General features: G+C 39.4%; 2 protein-coding genes across 5 annotated transcripts in view; both read right to left on the bottom strand.

The window, feature by feature from the left end:
* slc5a6a (solute carrier family 5 member 6a) overlaps positions 1–21427 on the bottom strand; it is a 558624-nt gene that overhangs the window by 170862 nt on the left and 366335 nt on the right. The gene's annotated exons all lie outside the window — the stretch shown is intronic.
* cnih3 (cornichon family AMPA receptor auxiliary protein 3) overlaps positions 1–21427 on the bottom strand; it is a 65791-nt gene that overhangs the window by 41077 nt on the left and 3287 nt on the right. For all 3 annotated transcript variants that reach the window (XM_051072044.1, XM_051072045.1, XM_051072043.1), the window contains exon 2: positions 9938–10006. In XM_051072044.1, coding sequence (XP_050928001.1) covers positions 9938–10006 — 69 coding nt within the window. The remainder of the gene's footprint in view (positions 1–9937; positions 10007–21427) is intronic.

Raw genomic sequence — 21427 nt, 5'->3', positions numbered from 1 at the left:
TTCATACTGTGGCCTACATTCAAGCCTCAATGGTTTTGAACTTACCTGTGCATTTTTCATATCACATGTTAATGCTGAGTGCAGTGAAGGAGTCCATTAATTTGATTTTGCTGTGTGAAAATGTGCCAGCAAGAATTTACCTCTGCTCAGCTACAATACACACAGTCGAGCTGCAGTTTGTGTGTGCGCGCATGTTTGCGTCAGTCAGAGACAGAAGCAGGGACTCACTGGGTGAAAGCTGCAAGAGAGCTTAAGGAATGAAAAAATGTTGTGTGTGTGTCTGTGTGTCTGTGTGTGTGAGAGGAAGAGAGAGAGAGGTGGCTTTTGCCAATTTAAAACTGGCATTCAGTGTTTGACACAAAGTTACTTATGGCATATGTTTTTTATTTATCTAAGGGCTTCACTTTGACTGCTAAATACACTGTTGTGTTCAAGTTTGCTTTTTGGAGTTTTGTTCACTTTTTGCCAAATGAAATACTGCATGACAATGTGCATGCAGCAGGTGCAAGCAAAAACATTCATTAGTCAGTATCACAAGGTAACTACACAAGGTAACTAGTTCCTATGGGACAGTAGTCAAATTGAAGTCAGTTCTATCTATCTATGCTTTTAGAGGGAGCTACATTCTGGACTGAGCAGCTGTGACTCTGTTCAGCTTTCAAAAGTCCTGTCATTACAACAAGGTTTCCAAATTTGGTAATATTTTATTTATTTTTAATATTTTATTATATCATTATTTTTCCCTATATGGAGACTAAAACTAAAACCTGTGCTTACTGACTGTACTTGACAACCACCACTATAGCCAAAGATGTGCACTTTGGATGGATAAACTGTTATTGAAAAACTGTCAAGAAGCAGCTTGCACTGGTTAGAAAAACTGGATGCAACATGTTAATCACTGAGCTGCAGAAGTGTATGTTTTCTTTTGTTTGATTTATTTATTGATCAATTTCACTTCACCTTCAGTCTTTTTTTTCTTCCTGTAATGTTTGAGCTTTCAATAAATTTTGGGCTTTGTGCCTTTATTTAATAAGACAGTGAAGATAGACAGGAAGTGGAGTGAGAGAGTAGGGGAATGACATGCAGCAGGTCCGGCTGGATTGGGAGTTAAGCCAGGGACTAGCTCTTAAGAGCTAAGCAGAACTAAAAGAGTGGTTCTAACCTTTTCAAGTCACGATCCCCCAGAAGAGTTGGTGTTGGTGCATTCTATGCTGGTAAGTGGTTTAAAGCTTTTTGTGTCTAAATATTTTGGCATGTGATTACTCTAAGCCCCACAGCTAAGTAAGTGGGTGTTTGTGCTGTGAAATGGTGAAATGAGTATAGATAAATGGAGGTGTAAAACTCCATTGTGTAGGTGCGGTGCTGTCCATAGTACTGAATGGAGCAGAGGAGATCCAAAGACAGACAGAACACATCACTTAAATCGGTTTCTTAGCCTGCTTGCTTTTTGTGTCTGTAAATAGAATTTTTGGCCCTAATTCCATTTTCCCCTCAGTGTAACAATCCACAGACAGAGGGAAATGACAGGGACATGAAGGGACAGTCGACGAGAGAGAGAGAGAGAGCTGCAAACCATTAACTGCTGTTTCCCCCTGCTGAATTTGGGTGATGATTGTAAATGATCTGATTAACAAATGTAAATAAATAATAGACATGATGACAGTTTTAACAGCAAGCACCAAGGACTATAGTGTACTCACTCACCACTGTCTTTTGGCTCTGTAGTTCTCCCTCCTTATACTGAAAAAACTCTAAAGGGTTTGTTGTTTGGATGTGTGTTTCATTTCCAAAAATGTCTTAAGTTTAACTGGTTTTAAACTTGCATGAACTGTGGACAATACTTTCTGAGAAGCCATTGCTCCATTGACTTTCTATGTTCCTGTTAGCAAGACTAGCTAGGGCTGCTTGGTTAAGCATGATTTTGTGGCACATAAGTTTCATTTTTTGTGTCCAATCACAAACCCATGTGTACACACACTTTGACTCTCATAAGCACTCAATAAAATCTATTCTAAGGCAAATTATATCTCCAATCTAAAATATGTTATTTTATTTTCAATATGTTCTCCACAAACCATCTTGTGACCCCCTTGAGAACCACTGCTCTAAATGATGAAACTAGAAGTTCCTGGGTGGGAGGCTGTGAACAAGTCATTTTATAACATTTATTCATGTCTTGCGTAGGCATGTGTGTGTGTGTGTGTCTCTGTATGAGACTTGCAGATACAAGTACCCCGGCTTCCACTCCTCCAGCCTCCCCAAAACGCCTTGTGGGACTTTACATCATTTCAGAGCCGAATCAGAAGGAAGCGTGGGAAAAAAAAATGCAAAAAAAATGTTACCTTTTCATTATTTCAAATGTTGTAAAGTACGAGGAGAAGCCAGTTCAGCAGAAGAAAGTTTGACTTTGAAGTGCAATATACAGAGTGGCATCATGGGCAAAAAAGGGAATCTATGATTGGAAGGAGGAACAGTGGAAAAAGTGGTTGGGGTAAGAATTTGTATTCATGGCAGTGGATTACATTTTCCTGCAGCATGTACAGGAACTCTTTCATGTTCTTCAAAATGCTGAATTTTAACCCTCCTTCTGTCCTCAGTATGACCTCCACACACACACACACACACACACCAACATTCATATATACATACAGTATACACACACTCACACACACACACACTCTTGACTTTCTGACAGAAACACACCACAACAGCTCTGAAAGACCCAGTCTGATGACCAATTATCTACAGTACACCGCTAATGTCTATTTCTGGTTGAGACCATGCATCTCATCAAGAACCGCACAGATTCACTCCTGTGCGACACTATCTCCCCTCGCCTTCATCTGCTGCTGGGTTTGAACGAGGACACACAAATATATTCCACTCAAAGCAGCACTGTGTTTGTGTGTGTGTGTGTGTGTTTGTCGGTGTGCGTGTGCGCTCACACCCGCAACTGTCTACTCATTAGCAAGCAATTAGGCTGATGGCTCTTTGAAATGTTACTCAGCCAGAATTTGCTTGACAAGCGAGAGTGATCGTGGAAGTACAGTATAAATAAAAGCTGGAAGAGGGGAGGGGTGGTGGTGGTGGTGTGTGTGTGTGTGTGTGTGTGTGTGGGTTGAGGGGACTTTAAATTGACCTTTATTAAACTAGGCAGACCAATTAAGAGCAAACTCTCATTTACAGGAACTGCCTTGTGTAAGCATGATTGGACAATGAACCCCTAAAGATGAAGTGGAAGAGGGTTGTTCATAATGTTAATGTTCCACTGGTGTAAACTGTGTTTAAATACTGTGAAATAAATTTCCCCTTTGACTTGAGAAAGACTTGAGCTTAAGCAGGGGAGACAGGCGTGGAGCAGAGAGGGACATGGACTGATAAGGGGGGTGGGGAGTGGGGGCATTTAAACAATGTGAAGAGGCTACAGAAGCTGTCATCACTCGCGCATGTGTCCTTGGTGAAATGCTGATGAACATCAATTCGTTACACTAATGAAGTCACATCCATAAAACATCTGAAAATAAAAAAAAAAAACAGCAGTCTCTCTTTCCTTCATCTCTCTCCTCAGTTATCATTCTGATTTCAGAGTCGGATGATATTATCATTGCCCCTGGCTATGGCTTTATTCCTCCATAATAATGTGCATGTGCATATGAATATGTAAGAGTGAGCATCGTCACTGGAGTCTGCGTGTATGTGTGTGACAGTAACATAAGCAACAGATGCCACTGGAAAACATTAAGCTCTTAGCACGGTGGGAAACAACGCAATTAAAGTTGAAATATATTTTCATCACAGGACATCTACAGTATGTGTGTGTGTGTGTGGTGTGTGTGTGTGTGTGTGTGTATGCCAGGGAGTGATAAGCGTGAAATCAGGGCAGCCATGTAAAGCCAGCTGTTTCTATAGTGTGGAATAAGTTGTCATGCATGACAGTGTGTGTGTATACATGCATGTACAGTAAGTGTGTTTTTTCACAGATACAGTTGTTGCTCAGTCGCACCAGAAAGTAGCACAGCAAAGTTCTCTCCCACTCTCATGGACTACTCACAGAGATAGCTTTTGAGCCACAGTAGCTGGCCAGCTAATAGCTAAGGCCTGTTAACTTGTACTTTGTTTAAGTGCAGCCATCCACCAAATCTGACCAATGACAACATGTATAGCCATATGTCATCATTCAACTATTGGCTGGTTGATGTGGTGTCCAGCAAACAATGTGGACTACATAGACAATTTGAAGACCTTTTGGGGAGGACCTGATCTGATTAGGTGAGACAGCATTCATCCCGCTTTGAATGGTGTGTCTCTCATCTCTAAAAATCTGACAGAGTTTATTAGAAAGCCAAAGCCATGATTTCTCAGTGTTGAGACCAGGAGGCAGAGTTGCAGTCCTACATGCTTCTCTGCAGTTTCCTTTGAGCTGTCACACTTCCAAAACTCTCCAGACTCCATACAGACTGTGCCTGCACCCCACTTAAATTAAATATACCAAAAATCAACAAAGGAGGAGTAATTCATGAAAACCTTATAAAAAATTATACAATTACAATTATAAAAACAGGACAATTAAAGGTGGACTATGAAAAATTAGATTGTTTTCTTCTAAATTGATGACTGATCATCATATTGATTTGCTCTGTATTACTGAAACCTATTTGCTAAATGTAAAGATGAATTTAGTAAAGATATCACCAGGTACTGGAATGTACTTAAACTGGTCATTTAGTGAAATCCTTCATAAACTCAGGCAAACACACTGAAACACATCCACAAAATGAACAAACAGCATGAGTAAACAAGAGTTTTTGAAACATCACCAACCACAACATCAGCTCCTCCGGCAAAAAACAGTCCTACTTTTCTTGGAATCGACTAAGTTTTTGAGGGCAGAAACATTTCCTCTTCATGTGCTGTGATATTATTCACCATACTGTATAATTTACTCTGCACCACATGTGCCAAACTCAAGGCCTGTGGGCTGAATCTGGCCCCTCAAAAAAATTTGATCTGGCCTGCATATCAGTTTAGGTTTGCCTAGCTGTAATGGTGGTCTGATCAGCGACGAGCCCCATGCACTGTTCACTCTCCAACCTGTCAGTCTGTGGCAAACACACTCACCACTTCTTTCCCCGAGAGAGAGAGAGAGAGAATGAGTGGAGAAACTGAAGACAGCACTTACAATTAGAACACACTGAAGGCCAAGTCTGATTCAAGTTTGACAAGACAAGTTTGTACCATTCATCCGAACGCCTTCAGGCTGCCTGTGTCCCGAGCACTGACTTTATGTGAGCAAATGTTCTCTGTGATGAAGATCAACAAATTCTCTAACAGATCCTGCCTCTCAGACAAACATGTTGCCTCCATTCTGTATGGCTGCAGCTCAGGACTTTAAGCCAAGAACTGATGAACTTGCATCAGAGATGTCAGGTGTCTGGCGGCTGGAAATAAGCCAATTTTTGTGGCTAAAGAATGTGTCAACATCAATGTGTCATATGTAGGTTTGTGAGTTTTCCTTGTCAAGAAAAGGTTAACAGACAATGAACACGGGTAAGTTAATCTAGCTTTATACGAAGTTTGCTGCAAATCTGTGTGCAAGAGAGGACATAGAGATTGCACCTGTGTGTTTGTGGTGTGTGTGTGTGTGTGTGTGTGTGTGTGTGAGTGTGTGAGGGGTCTTCACAATGTGAGGCTCCTGAGGGAGCAGGCTGACAGAAACTGCTAATTAGACTGCCTGGAAGAAAGAGGACAGACAGAGAGACGAAGACAGACAGAGAGGAAGGAAGGAAAGCAGGGTGGGAGACATTATGCAAGAGTCTGTGAAAGACAGATCATATGGATTATTTCTGTAAGCGCGTGACTCTGTGAGTTATATCTGCTGTGCACTATGGCTGCATTCAAGATGAAGCCATCAACCAGAGAACTGTAAACATGTGTGATGTTTTAATTTTGTTCCCAAACATGATGCAAGTCACTTGAAAGAAAGAATACTAGTGGTTGACTGACCCGCCAATGCTGATAATAATACTACCACTACTACTACTACTACTGCTACTACTACTACTACTACTACTAATAATAATAATAATAATAGTGATAATAAGGTTTTATTGATCCTTGACAGGAAATTACTTCATTACAGCAGCAGCTCACCAACCATCACCAAATATAAATTAAGATCAAAATTAAAATGGACAAGTGTAATCACAAAGAAAGAAAAACAAAGAAAAACCAGAGCAAAACAAGAGCCATAGAAAATATATAGAATATACAGAAAATTACAGAATATCATGTTATGGTTTAAAAAGAAAAAGCAAAGAAATGTCATGTCTAAAATACATGGTTATCTTGGTCAATGAGATTTTATATTTTAGGTAGAATATTTATTAACTAATGAAATAGAAACATGCAGTGGGTTATGCTTACAGAATGTATACATTCTAACATAATATATTTAACACTAGCCATTAAAATGACAGAGATAAGCTGGAACTGACCACTTCTAGTAACCCATACCCACCCACACCAGTCACACATTCTAAGTTATGTCTGGGAAAAATTGTCTTCATTAGCTGCAACAGCAGTTTGGAGTAAAAAAAGAAAAAAAAAGAAAAACAGGGTAGTTAGCATGAGGGGCAATATCTTCCATGGCATTGTCCATTCAGTAATGCACCACAGATGTTATCATCCAATACTGTGGAAAACACCCACTCACAGGTTTAAGATGTGAAGATGTATCAATGTGCATAACATGTATAAAGTAGGAGATTAAATGATAAAATAAAGACGTTGTTTGCTTGTTCACTTCCCTTCCAAGAGACAGGCTGTGTGTGTTTGGAGCTGAGACGTGGTTAGCCTAATTTATCATGAAAACTAGAAGCAGGGGAAGAGAGTTATTCTGACTCTGTCCAAAGTGAAGAAAAAAACACCTACTAACCCATCTAAAGCTTTTAACATGTCATGTCCTGTTTGTTTAATTCATGCATAAATCGATATAAAAAAACTATTTGTGGTTTAAGGAGGAGTTGCTGTTTCAAGTGCTAGGCCAAGCGAACCACATCCTGGCTTTAGCTGATAATCTGACTCGCACTGAGAATCATTATGAAGTAATTTTCAATATTTCAAAGTTCATGTCATCACTGCCCAGAAAAGTTACTTTCAGTTCTACTCATTGATTATCATTTTTCCCTAAATCCACCAACTTTCCAGGTATTTTGGAACTCAGTAGAAAACGTTAAGAGTAACAACAGCTTTAACAATATATTTAATGGATGTTTTGAAAGAGAAATCATACATTTCAGGGCCACACTTTCATCTGGAAATAGGTAGCAGTGATGCATTTCATATAAGAAGCAGGAGGCAAAGGGGAAGGATGGGTTTAGGAAACATGAGAGAGTAAGAGAAGAAAGAAAAAGGAAGAGAAAAATTAGATGGAACTTTTGTACCCATTCCCCTGCTGGATTCTTTGATACATTCTGCATTGTATAATGATATGCAAATATGACAAAATATGAAAGTGGCAATGAGTGGGGAAATCTGGTCTAATGCACTGTTTTCAGAGCCTTGGAAATGCCTTTCAAGCTCAAGAATTCTTTTCATTTGGCCTCTTCAGAAATCCTCATTCATCCATCTCTCCCTCCTTCTGTCTGTCTCCATCTCTAACTCTTCTCTTTCACCCAGTTTGCAATTTTTTCATCATTCCCTCTCCCTCTCCAACTTCCCTCCTCACTCTCTCTCTCTTCTGCTCATCCCTAAGGAACTATAGAAGTCAATACTCCAGAGAAGCTATACAGTCCAGAGCTTTTAAGTCAAAGTCACCTCCAAACTAACTGTTTGTGCTGTACTGTAGCACCATGTATTATTAAGAACCAAGTGTGTTAGTAAAAGCCCAAAAGACTCGAGGGAAAGGGATTTAGAGGGCTGGAATTCATCCTGAAACAACTTTACTTGGGGCAGCTTTCCTGTGCTGGCCAACACTAATGTACATCCTTCTCCACAACTTCTCCTGATTGCTGGTGTGGCAATTCTGAAGAGCAATGAAGCAGAACGTATTTGCTTTTTTTTTTTTTTTTTTTCTCCCCCCTTTTTTTGCATTTACTACTTACTGTGAGAATTTTTGAGGGAGTCAAGGTAACAGAAAGAGTGTGTTGCAGCAAAGTACTCCAAGGTTCTAAGTACCCATTACACTATCACATACACAAATATATTTATACATTAAGTACATTAATGCAGATCTGTGAGAACACAGTTTACACCACAACATTTATTTAATATTCATTTCACATCCCATTTGTTTATCGGCCTGGGAGCTTGGGAGAGTTGAGGGTATATGTATATCCAGTGTATTAACCTGTGACTTGACTATTGTTAAAACATGATATTCTCCAAACTGAAATAAACGTGTTCCTATTTAAATAGCATATGGGATACACAGTATCACTAAAGGCTTAAATCCCTGCATTAGTCTGAAAAAGGCTTTAAAACATACTAGGGATAATATGAAATGAATAGCATTAGCTGATGGTGTGGCCAACAAAGAGTCTACTGGTATCTGTCAAGGTGACACTAAAGCTCTCTGTGGAACATATGATGCTGAAATATTTTTGATGTAATGGTCCTAGATCCAACTGTAAGACAGTGGACACCAACAACTAGTGCAACATACACTGTCCATGTTGTGTAGTATGACGCCATTTGACTTGTGTCAGTTGATGCACATAACACACCAGATGGATCAGACAAGAAATAAATAAGGAAATAAATGAAATAAAATAAGGGTACATTATTGATGCCTGTTGACACTGTGAAATAAAACAGTGGTATATCCTGTATACATGATATGATGTGAGTCAAGATGCAGCATGTGTATACATACACAGATAAACAATGGGTTAAGGTGTTTTGACAGCCATCAAATGCATATATGTGTGTTGCTCTACAGCGATATGGTGATCAAGAATTCTGACAGTGTCAGAAATGTATCCATGTCTACAAATCAGCCATCACTGGGAAATTTCATGAAATGGTGCAGAGCACACTGGCTGATGCAACATTGTGGGTGCCATTTTGGTGTAAGTGAAAGTGAAACCTGCCAGGTCACTGTCCAACATCATGTCCAACAGTGGCACAGATGGATGACAAGGGGACTGAAAAACAACTGCAAGTTACTTTTACATTTACCTGACAAGGACCTCTAGCGGTAGTGTGAATTATGTTTGTCCATGAAGAGCAAAGATGTGATGTTGGTAGCACTGCAAAGCTAAGGAGATCAGGATGGATCATCAAGTCAGCAATGCGTATGATGAGATCACTGTTCATTTCTCATTCTCTATTTAATTCGATTCAGTTCAATTTTATTCATATAGTGCCAAATCACAACAGGGTTCTCTCAGGAGAGTTCCAGTTAAATTTTGGCATTTTCTAATTTTGATATAGTAATAAGTTATGTAGCTTGGTGAGCATTCCTGCAATAATCAATAAATAGTAGTCTTCTCAGATATATAGACAGACAGCTAACATTTTTGTTCTGAACTGAGCTTAGACTATACTGAAAGTAGGCTATAGCTAGAGGTGTGAGGCTTAAGATGGTTTCAGTTAGTAGAGGATTAGAGACAGCTTGCATTGGGACTAGGTAAGTGTAAATCGTTGTGACTGTGTGCAGGATCAGGCCAAGTGTAGATTCAATACTTATCTCTGTGGTTTGTCACTTTTATTTTATTTATATTTGAATTCAAGTTTTTTGTTTTTGTTTTGTTTTTTGTAAATGATGATTCATTGATGCTTTGCCCTGAGGTCCAATAATAGTCTGCTTGTCAGCCAGGAAGTGAGAAGAGGAGAGCTTCCAAAACTAGTACGTTGCCAGCTGCCTGATTTAAAATTAATGGAGAGAGAGAAAAAGTGAAGGTACAGGAATGTAGAGCAGGGATAAGAAACCTACCGCATGGAGTGGATTGCCCTGATCGATTGGCACCTTGAAGTCAGCCTGGAGCTCATCAAAAGCTGTTATCTGAGAGAGAGAGAGAAGAAGAAAGTGATGACATATATATAGGGTGACAATACAGAATGAATCATTATTGCCAAATACCTCCTGTGTCTCACCACCAGCAGGCAGAATGCAAACATGTATGTATCAAACTGGGCTGCAGAACCATGTTATTAGATTATCTTTATGTTAAATAACATTGAAAATGCTATCATGGCACAATTAAAGAATACAGCCAGTGATATCCATCTGTCCATCAATCCATTATCTATACCACATATCTGTAAGGGTCACAGGGAACTAGTGATATGTTATATCTTAATTACTATCCACAAATTCAGTTAAAAAACAAAGACCAAAACATCAGTTAACTGATCTCATTAACTAGTATTGTCTGTGCAGGCCACAGCTGAATTAGTAGATTGTAGATTGAACTGCAAAAACTATTAAAGACACATCAGTTAGTGACAGTATTGATATTTAATGAAATGTTCACATGGCCGCTGTAGTTTATTTTAAGTAATCCCAACATACACTCTTTTGCTCCTATGAATACTTTGTAACCTTTATAACCATTGGATGAAAATAGTAGGCTACCAAACAACCACACCATTCACTGCTAATATTTGCTACGAATTAAAGTGTCCAGCTGTTTAGAAAATTATTGAGCCTTCTTTAATAACAGAGTCTACAGTCACAATAGCTGCTCTGTGAGGCTGCACAAGTGCCAACGTCAGCATGCTAACATTGCCTCAAAAAATAAAGAGAGAAACAAAATTAGTTTCACCTGTGCTTTTCCTGCTATGACAAGTCTAAATGTCCTCCATGAAAAAAGCCTAAGGCCATGTTAACATACTGATGTTTGGCATATATAATGTTTTCTATGTTAAAGTGCTAATATAATATAATAATATGCTAATTAACACATAGGGATGTCGTGAGTATTACAGGCATTTGGTCATAAACCAAAGTACTGAACCACTTAAAATTTTACTTAATAATGGAAAGTAATTCATGTTCATCTCCATGAATGTCTATACAAAATTGCATGGCAATCCATTCCAACAGTTGCTGAGCTATTTCAGTCTGGACCAAAGTGGCGGACCGAGCTACCAACTGACTAACTGACACTGTTACCTGTACGGTCCACTAGCATAGCAAAAAAAAAAAAAAAGATTAAAAATATATATTAGGGAAGTAAGGAAGTACTAAGAGACAAGCTAACGCAGGTTTTGGTATTTTTATGGAATTCGTTAACATTTATAAGACTACAGAAAAACAGTAACCTTATCCTTTAAAGTCATGATCCTGTTTTACACAACATGACAATGATACTCACTTATTTTCTCTAAGCTGCTGTCCTGAGACTTCAAGTTCGACATGTCTCAATTTTACTGCAATCAGCATCATCTGCCGAACAAACTATTCCACCTGCTGCACTGTTAAACAAGAAACAGCCCTTGACATAAACATTATATGTTGCCAGAGCTCTCTTTAAGACATTCTCCATTCCAGAATCGGCTCATCATCATTACCATGATCGGCACCAGTTAAAATGTTGGATCATATCTGAGGCGCCTCATCACCAGAGGCGCAACATTTACATGCAAGACACTTCTTATCAGAACCCATTGGATTGGTGTCATTTGATCCTGCCGCCCACCCACTGCTACACTGTGGGATGGGTCTTGGTGATGACAACAGCAAGAAAGGATGAACAGTACAGAAACTATGCAACAGTTCCATTGGTGTTGCATGTGTTTCAGTGGAGGCAATTGCAAAGACAGATGTTATTGCTTGACTAGTTGGGCCTCGGGAGGAAAATGTGTGTATGAGAGGGTGAAAAATATGAGTGTGCCAGTCAGTGTATCTGCATATGAGCTACTCTGTGTGTCTCCGGTGTGTGCACACCATGGGGGAACTGTAAGATGTGACAGCAGCATGAGTTTATCACTTTCTCTCTCTTTCTCTTTCTCTCTCTCTCTGTGCGTGTTTGTGCAGAGTAAAAATTTGATTACTCTTGTGTGGTATGAAAATGTTGTCCATGCATTGTTGTGTGTGTGTACATATATATATATATATATATATATATATGAGCAAGAAACAGAGGAAGCTGTGGCATGTGCATATGTACATGTGAGTGTATTAACCTAGTATGGGGAATTAACATCAGAGAGACGGCAGAGGTTCACACCAATCCCGGGTTATTTCCCTGGGCTCGCCCCCGCACTAACAGGCAGCTCTTTACATGTTATTTCCCAGTGGATCCCACAGTGATCCTGGCTCATTGCCTCGCTGTGGTACAGTGTGTTAGCTTCCCCCTGGCCATTCCTCACGGGCAATGGGAAAACCCACACACATTCACTCGTCATGGTGCATAAATCCATGCATACAGGGAAGCACTGTATATACTTGTGCATGGGAACACACTCTACACATAAAAGTGCAGCTCAAATACCTTGCCTATTGTATCCTTACATTAACAGTCAGTGGATGGATCATTAGTCATGATAGTATTGTACTCAAAGTAATTGCTGAGTTGTGGAAACATGACAGCACTGCCAAAATAAAGCAAGGAACAATGAGTGGTTAGAGGATAAAACAGTTTATCCAGATTTTAGAAGCCACCTAATCCATCCATCCATTCATAAATGGATCCATTCATCCATTTTCCCACCTCTTATTCCTGTGGGGATCAAAGAGGCAGCAGACTTAACAAGGTAGCCAAAAAGATATAGCAACATCCTCCTGTACTTCCTGAGGGACCTTGCGGCATTGCTGGGCCCAATGGGATACTTAATGTCTCCAGTGTGTTCTGGGTTTGTCCCTGGTTCTCCTCCCAACTGGATGTGCCCAGAGTACCTTCACAGGGTGGTGTTCACGAGGTTTCCTAATCAGATAATCAAACCAGTTCCACTGGCTCCTTTTGGCTTGAGATTCCTAAGTCTGAGCTAACTATGCTCCCTATGGTCCCAGACCCATGTTGCAATGAAATAGTATTCTCCTTTAAGGGAAAATACACTGTAATACAGAATTTCATCCCCTTGATCTTAGACCGCTCAGCCAATGATCAGAAGCATTTGTCTCTAAGCTGCAGACAAGAGGACCAAAACTCAAATATGTGATAAACTCAGAGGGTGATTCCTGCAGAAGATCCATGGCAATGACTATGGATTATGTTTTTGCAAATTCAGTTCCATTTTGATGTGGATGTTCTCTTTAACAGACTGCTTTGAAGTCAAGGTTGGCTGGCAGAAGCAACCAACATACTGGCACCCTCTGCTCATCTCTTGGCACGTTGAATTTTGTAATTCAGTGCAGACTGTGGCTGCCACCTTGCTATGTGTGTGTGTCTGCAAGGGAAAGGGAAGGGAACAGAAAGATGGATGTAGCCTAATTTGTTGTGTTTCAGTCCAATTTTCAGTCTAAATTTGTGCTCATTTCCACTGTCTATCTGTGGGTTAAAGCTATGACTATCCAAAGACATGCTTTTCTCCTCATGAAGCCTTCAAAGAATTCAAATAGAAATAACAAGATTAAAAACAACAACAGCAATCAGCGGAACCTCCACTCTGATGTGAAAGACTACAAGGTCGATTTAAATTATTCAAAGTTTTGCCTCAATTATTCATTCGGATTTTAAATCCACTCAGTGTGGGTTAATTTTCCGCACAGCCACTCCTAACTAACCTCTGACGCGCAGTTTACAACCCAATGACGCCAGTGCCAAATGCTAAGTCTATTATGCATGCAACCAATTGAGAGCTGAACAGTGCTGGACTTAATTCATGCAATCTTTGCATTAACCATCGGGCATGATGCAAAGTTTACAACACAAGCTGCCCAATTTCCCCACGAGGAGCATTAAATTTTTATCTCATCTTAGGCGCAGAGTAAAATGCAGAACCTAGCTAACCAAGAATCAGAGGTCTGATGTAAGTATGTCTGTGTTAGTATTCGTTTCTTGTGATTCAATTTTTTGCAACGGAAGGTTTAATAATGGAGTGTTAGGGAAGCGAAGAGGCAATCAAAATGGCTACCAACGCCCAGCGCAGTTTGGATGCCTTACAGACAAATCCATATGCAAGGATTCTCGCTAAAGGAAGGGTCACCTGCTTCACATATTGATGCTCTCTTTTTAAAAGCAGAGCTATGAGGGAAGCCTTAAACTGTTTCCCAGTTCCTTTCTTAACACATTTTTGTTTTAAAGTTATATAACAACATTGAATTTATTAGGCTTCTCAGTCTCTGCCTTTTTAGATCCGTTTCCTTCTTCTAAGACTTAATACTATCAAAATATCCCCTCTCCTGCAGACTTCCCAGAGATCACTGGCTGGTCATGTGCTGGGAGCTGGGTTATTTTTTAATCACTAAAACGCTCCCATCAGTGTCGGCCTGTATCAGCTCTGAACACTTTGGTAGCTGTATCTGTGCTGAACACCTTGCCAGGGGGAGACAGCTGGAGAAGGCAGTTTCCCTGATTTCCCTGAACAGGCTCTGTTGGCACAGTTAACCCCTTCCTTTACTATGACAAGATCAAATGAAACAAAGCTATTCCTTCCCAAAAATCCTATATCAGCATTCTGTATGCACAATCCTGCTGTCACGACTTTCAGCGAGACACTAAAGGCAAATGATAAGCACACATGCAGCTACAGTGACTGGGTTGATAGACAAATCATCAAGTGATCATATTCAACACATACTGTATGAAACACATGTTTACCTTTAACAGGCTGGTGTGACCACACTTCTTCATCTTTTCTTCTTGTGCACATAAATTAATGTCAACATTTTAACATGTTTAAAGCTGCACTAATCAATACTGATATATCAACAAGGGACTGTGTGCAATGTGAGAAGGGTCATCGTAGTGATCATTCCTCTCAGAATTATCACCCACATCAGCAGTTCCCCTCAGCTTTTTGGAACATTTTAGTACCTTTCAGCTCACTGTTTTGTTTTTCTGCCCCACAGCTTCACTGGTTTTGGTTCAGTCTCATAGTTCCATGACTCCAAATGAATGCTAATTTTGCTCACTATCCTGAATGATTTGCTAACAAGTTAGCATCATCAACTGGCTCCTGTATTGGGCTCAACTGTGACATGAAGTCACCCAGCTCCATGCACCAATAAGAATAGCAAAAGGACAATTTGCCCCACTGGGTGCAACCAAACTAATGAGAGACTGAGGAGCATGTTAATCAAACACAGCCCACACAGTCCTGATGAGAGCTTCAAACAGCCAATATATGTAAGACTACCACAGGTGTGCATTTAAAGATTGTAAAAGATAACCAGCATTGTTTAATAGAAAAATAATGAGAAATCTACCCACAAATCTCCAACCGAAATCAAGACAAAACTGTATTGATCTCAAGTCGCTCATTTAGATTGCATTATCCATGGCCTGACAACTGTTACTGTTTATTTTGCACATAAAGAAAGAAAAATTCTATCTTTTGTGCCTCACTCCCAGTTAGCACAGCTGCTAATTATTTTCTTTCTGTCTGACTGAGCAATACTAAGCTATACTGCTAAACTGCCTCCTAGCAGTTATCTGTGAAATATGGCAAATCACAATTCACTCAAATTTGCAAGTGAGAATTTTACATTGCTAATGGTATCTCAACTGTATGAACATAGCAATGTAAGTGTGATGTTCACATGTAGCAATCCAAATAATGAATGAAAGAATGAATTAGTAAACCTACAGATCTATTTTTACCTATTTATTTATACCAATCTGCTCATCATCAGTGCTGTCCCTTTTCCCTGTACTGCCACTGCTGACTGTTAACCACTACTGTATGTGTGAAGTGACACAAGTCTCTTTCTGCAGGAGAAAAATAATTGCAAATCGTGTTACTTCTAAATCCATGAATGTCACTTGTGATCGCTTGGTCCAGAGACATCTTCACAAGCTAAAATACTACAAAGAAAACGGTGGAGTAACAATTTGCATATGGTATAGTCGTATATGATGGGAATGGTTTTAAAAACATTATCAGTGACAAAGAAAGCAAATAAGAATGAAAAAAGAAAGCAGGGCTGCTAAAACTGCATATGTTTTGTATTGTATGTATTACCAATTATCTGTTATTATTTAAACGAGAAGAGCTAGTGTTGTAGCAGGTGATATACTGTAAGAAAACAAGAAAGAACTGGAAAGGAAAAGGAGAGAGGACAAGGATCGCCCATACAATCCTCAAGTGTATGCACTGTGCACTGGAACAATAGAATCAGTGGAGTCAGGATGATGGATGAGGAGCCAGCAGGGGTTAATGAACACATGGATCGATGCTGAACCAACTTAGCTATATACTGAACACCACCTCCATTAGCTTCCAGTGCCTGGTGCCAAAAAGCCCTGCTGACTGGCCGCTTCATTGAGATTACAATCAGCTCCATCACCTATGCATTTCTTTCCCCTGATGTCTTACTAGGGCACCTTGAGCATGAGCTACTTCCTTGTTTATATTGTTCAGGAGAACATGGTGGAAAATCACTCTTCATGCTAGATGCTAGTGAAACCAAGAGAACCTGAATTCACTTCTTTTTGTGCCTGTCATTTACAGACATGACTCCAACTTTAAGCACATTTCTTCCTCTTCATATTTTATTGGGTTGTCTTTTATAGTCGTTTTAGACAACACTGTACATGACCTTTGGCCTTCACTGAATGCCCCCCCTTTTCCTCACATTATTTTCACCCACCTTTAGTGTTTAACAGATATCATGGCATCTGCAAGCCATTAAAAGTCAAGATGGCAGGAGTAGTACATGCTTTAATCTTAAAGCAGATTTGGGTTTCACAAACCTTGTGTCTTATTATCATTATAATTTAGTAATAATAACATTGGGCCTGTTACTTCAATCTGGAAATACAGGTTTTAAACAACCCACGAGGTTAAACTTAAAATTTGGGGTAAGACAAAATGGACAGTGCAATTATTACCCAAAATGTCTGTTGTTAATATGGGTCACAGTGCACAGACAAACTTCCTGGTTAAACTTTGACATATCATTTTTGTGCACTCAGTTTTCTTCAGGCATGATGGATAACTACCAACATTTAAGATGTGCTCACTTTGTTTTACCTCCAAAAAAGTGGTTTAGATTCAAGGCTAATTTGTTTGCAACCTGTCTCAGCCTGAAACCATGTTTATATTAGCTAGTTTCTTGTTCTCAAGAACAGAAGTTTAGAGTTTTAATTCATCTTACAAAAAGCTGTACAGCTGAATCATCTTCTCTTGTCACCGTTTTACACATATTTAGCTAGCAAGTAGTTAGCAAGCTACACAGGCAGATAATATCTTAGTCCTTCATGCAAAGTTCTGATGGACTCAGTTCAGTTGCTGAGGCAAAATTGTGTATGGCGAAAGCTCTGACACCAAGCTACTTCATTGTAACATTGTTGTTGTGTTCCCAAATCTTGTAAGTTCCATCAATTAATATGTTATCTTAATTAGAAATAATGGCCAAAACTATCAAAACAGAACTACAGTCTAAAATAAACCAGATTTGCCAAATGAACCAAAACAAGGAAATTGCCCTCCACAATTGTTCACTGCCACTGTTAACTCAACTTTAATGTCTAGCTACCATCATGCATTGCTCAGTAAGCTACATGAAACAACTACTGGATTAAAGAAATGGGTGTATTGTTAAATTTTGCCATCTGACACTCCTCTCTCACTCCACTGAATTCCCCATGTAGAGTTGAATAAATATTGAATGAGTAAATTATTTCAGACCGCAGACAGCAGACAGTCATAACAAGAACATGAAATGGGAAGCTGATTGTACCACATCTTTATTTCATTACTGTTATTAAAACATGAATAATCCAGATGAAGACAGTACAAACTGAGTGCCCTCTCTACAACATACAGTAAAGCTGTACTTTCTGTGCTCCTCTGTCTGAAGTTACTTTTTTTCTTGATCTCTTTATCTCTACATTTGTACTCTAGGGTGCCACACTTGTCTCCTAGATAGGTTGGTCCATCTCAGGACTCTTCCTTACCCTACCTGGAAACTTCAACCCTCCCACAACTTTTTTTTTTTGATTGATCATCCCTGTCTTCATTTTATCTGCATTGCAGACTTTTCCCTCTTTTTCATGTCTGATTATCACTTTGTATTCTGCTCCACTCATCTGTCCAGTCCAGCCTGCCCTGGTCTGAACCTAGTAAGTGAAATCTTTGGCCTTTCCCCCTTTTCCTCCCCATCATCCTATCACTCCCGCAGCTCCTGTCATTCCTCTCTCCTTCAGCAGACACTGCCTCATCCCCCTTCCATCTATCTTCCTGTGACTTTCTGTGTCCTTTTACTCTGGGGCCTGACCAGTCTGTCCCCAGAAGACCCACAGAGTAGATGTCTGAGGCGTTACAGATCACGGGAACAAGCTTAGGCCTCTGGCAAGTGAAGGAAAGTAGCACAAAGCGTGCTTGGCTATATATCGCTCCCACTTTCAGTCATTCTTCCAAATTTTCACATCTGTGTCTGAAACTAAGTCAACTCTCTGCCATTTGCAAAAGCACACCCTCCAAATTTCATCAAAGAAAAGCACTCTTTATTTTTTCTATATTTATTCTTTCCTCCCAATGCATTTCCTCAAAGTCTCTCTCTACTGTCACACACCCTTAGCTTCTCTCTCATTCCTGCACATAGCAACCCCCCCCCCCAAAAAAAAAAAAAAAAAAAAAAAAAAACTTGTTTTGCTCCATCACCAAAACACCATAGAGACAGTAACAGATGAGGTAGTGTTATGGTTGTTCAGTGCGAACGATTATTCACTCGACACCTCTGTTAAACCTGTGAATGCCCTGTACTTGTCAAAATCTCAGTGTGATGCAGAGTCATGCTTGCAAGGAAGCAATGCCAAGTGCAGTGCTAGCTAAGCTGTTCCCCTCGGAATCCATTCTAAAGTGTGTATGAAATCCTGATGTGCAGCGTCGTCTTGGTGTTATTTAAACCAATGTTTGCTATGTGCGAGGTAGTTCAAGTGAATAAATGGGAGGCAGATGGAAGGGAGAGGGGGAAGAGAAAAGATATTGTTACATAAAGGTGGGAAATACTGACACAAACGTTGATACATTAGTGTGTGAGGGTAACTGTAGGCCTCATTGTTCCTATTGATTTTCAGTCATTTGTTGACAAATAGGTATTTACCCATTTTGAAAAGGTCTTAAAAATCTTAAAATGAATCTGATGAAAACTGCAAAAAGCCAGTTTTGATACGGTGCCCATTGAAAAGACACAGCTTCAAAATTTGGTAAAAAATTCTAGAGCTGCTTTTAAGTGCTCATCATTTTGGTTTATAATATGTGCTAGTAATGCATATTACCATGACCAAATTTAACATCATATAAGCTCACTTTAACAGTATCATCAAAAGTGAATGATATGCACCATTTGTGATCCTTTAAAGGTTTGGCTTTAAATGACATTTGGAACACTATGCAGCAGCTTGTACAGTGATGATGTCAAGACTGGCTATAGAAACCATTCTGCAAGCAAGTATAAGCTAGAACATGGCTGATAGTTGACTAGCAGAAGTCTGCAACAGGAAGCCATGACATGTCATGTAGTCAGAATAAATGCCATTACTAAAGCAATGCCATAAAAACCCAATTAACACAATAAGTCATAAGATACACTCAAAAGATAAAACTATCCTTTCAGTTTGGTTAATACAATCTAAAATCGTGGGCATCCATTAATTGATGCTCCTATGGGTTTCTTACTTTCTATAAGCCAACAGATCTGTAGTTGTAAATGTTAATAAGTTAATAAATGAATCATGGTCTATGTCCCATTGGAAAGGTCTCCCTAATTAATTACAGAGTAAAAGAAAAGGGTGGTGGATAAACTTCAACCAAAAATCTTTCTAACTAATCTACAGATAAAACCTTTTTTTTTTTTTTTTTTACTAATTATAAAGTGAAGTTATGCCTTACAACCTATCATAGAGGATGCTTAAAACAGTAAACCCAAGACTCTTTCTTCTTGGTGACCTGCAGTCTTGAGAAAGTTGGTAGTTAAGCCAGATTTATTCCTTCATCCATACCAAATATGCTTTCATATCTCACCACACCCTCCATCCACTAAGTACCAGAATTGCCACAATCTAAAGGAAACCGACAACTGAGATAGTAAATGATGTCAGTTTGACATTCTACCCTTTGCCACGCTGCCGGGACAGTCTCTATATCACATCTGCACCACAGGGCTTTCCTATCTATCAGATGTGCACCGAAGGAGCGTCTGGCTTGCTCCCAACTTTAATGACACTCTGAGCACATTAGGGGCTGTGGTTACATGGGAGGCGATTCACTCAAGCAGAGTGGGACTGTTGAAGCGCTGAACCGTAGAGCTCGGGGGAGGTCTCAGTTCACCTTGTATGTTAATTAAAATGGCTTCAGAATCGCTATGTGAGTGCTCCCATGGGTGACTGTGATGTTGTATTTTATGTAATGAACAGATTGATTCTGCCGATTGCTACATCTGGGTGGCAGTGAAACACTCAAAGTGTCATTATGTGAGAATACTGTGACATGCTTATCATTAATATTATATTAGTCCCACTGGAAGCATACATCTTTGCAAGCTGCCAAAATCTTTTATCATTTAAGGAGTTTGTCTCCGTCTATCAGAAAACGTACTTTACTCTCTCCAAACAAGATGAAGTAGTGATGGAATATCTGAAGTGAAAATAATTAAACTTGCCATACAATGAAAAGGACTGTCAAGAGTCACTCAGGAGTTTCTCTGAGCTTAAAAGGGTCTGAAATATTCACATTGTGGGATCCATTTTGAAAATTTGCTGAAAAACCCTGACCAATCAGAGAATGTGTTTTTTAACTCTAAAATACAGGCATATACAGTAAAACAATGCAGTCCTTTAAATGTCAGTTTTCTCATGTTTCTGGATGTAATCCAACAGCAAAGTATCTGGTAGAATGGCTCAACAGCACGAATGGGATCAAGACACAAATCAAACTTGTGGTAATTAAAGTTCTGGTGATGGATACTGTACGTGACTGCAGCTAATTAGTTAAGATTGAATCATTTTTTATACAAAGCAAGACTATGTAACCTTTGACAGAGGACGTTCAATCTTTAGTTTACAGTTTACAGTTACAGTTGACTAATTTTAGCAAACATTTAGATATTGTTGTGTAACAGGCATCTTCTCTTCCTGTCCTTGGTGCGCTAAGCAAATTTTAGACACAGCTTAAGTAGGACTTTGTGAATCTACTCCATAAACATATGGAGACTACAGAAAAAAGAAGAGACTAGAGGGATGTACAATAAAGAACTCTAATTTCTAATGAGTTTTGAGGTCAGTGTCTGTGCACTATGTACACTTGTTATTTCTGTTGATCCATTCATATCTAAGGGTGTACACTGTACCATGCCTGAGCACATTTGATCACAGAT

Source organism: Lates calcarifer, linkage group LG7_1 (assembly GCF_001640805.2).
Source record: "Lates calcarifer isolate ASB-BC8 linkage group LG7_1, TLL_Latcal_v3, whole genome shotgun sequence".
Lineage (NCBI taxonomy): Eukaryota > Metazoa > Chordata > Actinopteri > Centropomidae > Lates > Lates calcarifer.
The sequence above is the reverse complement of the archived record's forward strand: the minus strand, read 5'-3'. Positions and strand labels throughout refer to the sequence as shown.